The following is a 3,688-nucleotide window of genomic DNA, read 5'->3' on the forward strand; positions in this document are numbered from 1 at the left end:
CTTCTACTCACTCCAGGCTCCGAGGCCCCAACGTCACAGGAACCCTGGCCGACCCCTCAGCCTTCTCTCGGGGTCTGTCCTCCACCTCTCCGTCTTCCCATCCACCGGGGGATCTGCTGTGCAGGGAGCTGGGGTGCGGCCCAGCGGAGGGGCACCCCAGCCAGGTCTGTTCCTCCCTGGGCTGCCGGTGAGTTCTGCCTCTCTCACCCAGCGCTCAGCAGCCCTGGCCCCCACCAAAGCCCCCTACCGCTCACCTGCCTCGGGCCTCTGCCCAGCTCCTTGGTGTCCTGGCTGAAGTCTCAGCTACCAGGGGGGCCCTGCCCGGAGCCTCTGGCCTTCCAGGAAACAGGGTCTGAGAATGCAGGGGACGTGGGGGACCAGTCTGAGAACGGTGTCCCCACCGTGCATGTGAGCACTTGTGCTGCTGCGTGCGGGAGACAGAATGCTTCCTGGAGGTGACGGGCGTGCTGCTCGCCACTGAGAATCCGTTCCCAGCTGAAGCCTTTGTTCTGTGAAGGATCCCATTGGCAGCTCTCACGATGGAGCTCAGGCTCATGGGCCTGGCCGGAGCTGACCACCCGCCCACCCGACCCAGGCCTGGTCTGGAAGCTCACAGAGTTGGCCAAGCTCGGTGGGGCCTGGGTCTGCTGACCACAGTCGACTTCCCTGTCTGTTCCAGGCTATTTTTTTAAATGTTTTGTTTTGCTTTTTGAGGCAGGATCTCACTAAATCGCTAAATTGCCCAGGCTGGGCTTGAATTTGCGATCTTTCTACTACAGCCTTCCAAAGTGCTAGTATTACAGCCCTGTGCCCCCATACCCAGCTCAAACTAATTTTTTTTCAGAGCTGGGGATGAACCCCAGGATCTTGCACGTGCTTGGCACTGCTGTACCGCTGAGATGCACACCCAGATCTAGGATAATTTAATTTTGCTTGCAGATTATAAATAAGATGTCCAATCTTTAAAATGAGAAGCTATAAACCCTATTACTACATATATAACAAAGTAAGCACTCTAAAGTATTTTGATTCCTGGTGTGGGAGGAGGTTTCCTAAGGGCATCACAAAGCGCAAGGCAGGAGGCCATTGAGGGACTAGGGCAAGAGAAGAAAAACCGGGAGGTAGAGTGTGGGGGAGGCTGAGCAACGCCCCTAACCTGGAGCGGGTTGAGGACTTCCTCGGCGCACCAGCCCCACCCTGTGGCCGCTCTGGGAACTGCAGCCAGGGACTTAACCCTGTTTCCACCGTGCGCGTTAGGGTGTTAAGATCCTTGGCCTCCCCCATGGGCTGCTGAGCACCCAGCCAAAGCCCTGCCTCCCAGCTCGGGCCTGGGATGTGTACGGCCAGGCCCAGGGCAGTGCTGGTAGCCAGAGAACATCAGGCCTGCTACCCCAGCCTTGTCTGTACCCCCCAGCTCCCGGTCAGGTGTCATCTCACCAGGAGTGACCCTGGGCCCGCCCACCTGGGTCAAGCAGTTCCTCACGGCGTCTGCCAGCTTGGCAACCAGCCGTCCTCGGGTGGAATCCGGCTCTTTCTGGCGGGGAGGATAGTGCGGGAGGTGAGGGAGGACTGGGGAGAAAGAAAGAGGAAAGCAAGGAGGGGAGGGAGCTTTTGTCTCCTTCCTACCCTGTTCCCTTGCTTTTCAGACCCTGCATTGACGCCAGAGCCCAGCTCTTCCCTAGAGTGGCCACGCCGTGTGCGGTGCATGGTCCGTGAGTGCGTGAATGATGGTGGGAGGGAGACAGGAGCAAGGACAGGCGTGGGATCTAGAAGGCTTCTGAAGGAGGGGTGGCGGGGAGGGTCAGCTCTCACCTGACCCTGGGCCAGCGCTTCCTTGTAGTACTTCAAGGCCTGCTCATACTGCCCCAGTCTGGCGGCGGCAGCCCCGAGTCCCTCGCAGGCCTGCCACTGCCCCTTCACATCCCCTGGGGAAGAGAGCCCCGAAGGTCCCCCACTGCTCCCCACCCTGCCTCCAGAAATACTGCCCTCCACCCCCAGCCCCTGCCTCTCCGGCAGCCCCAAGGGTTCTGTCTTTGACCCCCAAGTCCCATGCCACGCCCCTCGCCCTTACCAGTGTCCCGGGCAGCCTGCAGGGCATGCAGGTAGTTGTCTCTGGCCGCCCCGTGGTCCCCCAGCTGGCTCAGTGCGAATGCCAGGCCAGCGAAGCTGCGGCCCTGCTCCCACCGCTGTCCCACGGAGCCTGAGGACGGAGGGCACCACCCTAAGGGCGCTGTGCCCGCCGGGAGAGCCCAGGGGCCCTGGTGCCCAGCCTCGATGGGCATCCACATGGCCACAGCAGCCCGGCCTCTCCCTGCAGGCCCGGCAGCTGGTTTAAGCCACGAAGCAACCTTGTGAGATGGGTGAGGAGGTGTCAGTGGCTCTGTTTGCATATGTGGGGAGGGGAGCTGAAGCTCAGAGAGGCAGTGACTTACTGAGAGCCACCTGAAGGGGCTGGCCAGGCTGAGCTCCCCTCCGGCCTCCTCTCCCCAAGCACTGCTGCCTCTTCCATCCGAGTGCCCCAGCCTCCCCACTAGATCAGGGCTTCCAGGGCCATTCTGAGGCATGGCACCAGGGGAGCTTCCTCTTACTCCCTCGGTGTGGCCGGAGCCTCAGGCACCCACCGTGCAGGTCGGCAGCCTTCTGGTGAGAGTCTTGGGCTTCTCTATAGTTGCCGACGGCGTTGTGGGCCATCCCCAGGTTCCTCAGCACTGTGGCGCGCTCTCCTGGCTGCCGGCACAGGGGCAGGGCCTGCAGGAAGACTTCCGCAGCCAGAGGGAACAACTGCAGCTGGGCGTAGCCCAGGCCTAGGTCGTTGTAGAGATGCCCTAGAGAGCAGAGGGGTCCCTGAGGGCCAAACCGGCCCTCACCACGGGCCGCAGGGGTGCGATCCCATCCACTGCTCTGGGGTCCCCACAGCCCTCAGGGGCTCCCCGCCCCACACCTTCACTGCTCAAGGCCTCACCCAGCAGGCCCGGCTCCATGCTGGTCTCAGCAAGCCTCCGGCTCTCCTCCAGCACCTGCAGCACCTCCCCAGCCTGGTGCCGCCCGCTCTGCAGCATACACCTGGCCACAGCCCCCAGTGCCAGGGCTGCGGCCCGCGGCTGGCCCACCTGCGTGTAGGCCTGGCTTGCCTCTCTCAGGCAGTGCACAGCTTTCTCAGGCCGCCCCAGGGCCTGGTAGCAGGCACCCATCTTTGCCTGCGTTCCTCCCTGGTCACCTTGTGGCTGGTAATGGGCCAGGGCCTTGTGGTACCAGCCCAAAGCTTGGGGCAGGTCGCCAAGCGCATGGTAGGCCAAGGCCACATTGAAACACTGGTCTCCGTGACGCCTGCCCTGGGCCTTGACTTCCGGCTGGGATCTCAGGAGCAGCGCCAGGCCTCTGGCAGGGTCCCCAGTCTCCACATAGGCGGCCCCCAGGTTGAAGGCACAGGCCCGAAGGACAGAGGTGTCTTGGAGCTGCGGCGCCCCTGAGGCCAGGAGAAAGGCCTTCTGGAAGCTGACCATGGCTACTTGGCTCTGGCCTGCCCGGAGGGCTCTGAGGCCGGCCTCAGTGAGGGTTTGGATGCTGGGCTCTGGCTGCAGGCGTTTCCCCTTCTTCTTTTCCTCACATTTGGAGGGCTCGGGCTCCTGGGGTGTCTCCTCGGGGCTGGGGGAATACATGGGGCTGACAGCGGGGGGGGGGGTGGGGG

At 62.8% G+C, this 3,688-nt stretch overlaps 1 protein-coding gene and 1 long non-coding RNA gene across 2 annotated transcripts in view; one reads left to right on the forward strand and one right to left on the reverse strand.

The window, feature by feature from the left end:
* LOC104875991 overlaps positions 1-1,640 on the forward strand; it is a 3,518-nt gene extending 1,878 nt beyond the window's left edge. The window contains exon 3 of the long non-coding RNA XR_784217.2: positions 17-1,640. This is a non-coding gene — a long non-coding RNA (uncharacterized LOC104875991). The remainder of the gene's footprint in view (positions 1-16) is intronic.
* Positions 240-3,659, reverse strand: Ttc24 (tetratricopeptide repeat domain 24). Its single transcript, XM_010643796.2, has 6 exons — positions 2,963-3,659; positions 2,622-2,825; positions 2,072-2,200; positions 1,813-1,925; positions 1,463-1,534; positions 240-352 (listed from the first exon to the last, which is right to left on the reverse strand). Exons 1-6 carry the CDS (start codon positions 3,657-3,659, stop codon positions 251-253), a joined length of 1,317 nt encoding a protein of 438 aa, XP_010642098.2. The 3' UTR covers positions 240-250.
* Positions 3,660-3,688: the final 29 nt, after the last annotated feature.

This window comes from Fukomys damarensis, unplaced genomic scaffold, assembly GCF_012274545.1.
Source record: "Fukomys damarensis isolate Sample0158 unplaced genomic scaffold, DMR_v1.0_HiC HiC_scaffold_33, whole genome shotgun sequence".
In the NCBI taxonomy this organism is placed as follows: Eukaryota; Metazoa; Chordata; class Mammalia; order Rodentia; family Bathyergidae; genus Fukomys; species Fukomys damarensis.

Coding starts and splice junctions, on each gene's coding strand:
- Ttc24 (XM_010643796.2), bottom strand. CDS start 3,659: ATGTATTCCCCCAGCCCCGAGGAGACACCCCAGGAGCCCGAGCCCTCC. Junction 2,201..2,621: donor GAAGGCTGCCGACCTGCACG/GTGGGTGCCTGA, acceptor CTCCGTCCTCAG/GCTCCGTGGGACAGCGGTGG. Junction 1,535..1,812: donor AAGCGCTGGCCCAGGGTCAG/GTGAGAGCTGAC, acceptor CCTCCCCGCCAG/AAAGAGCCGGATTCCACCCG.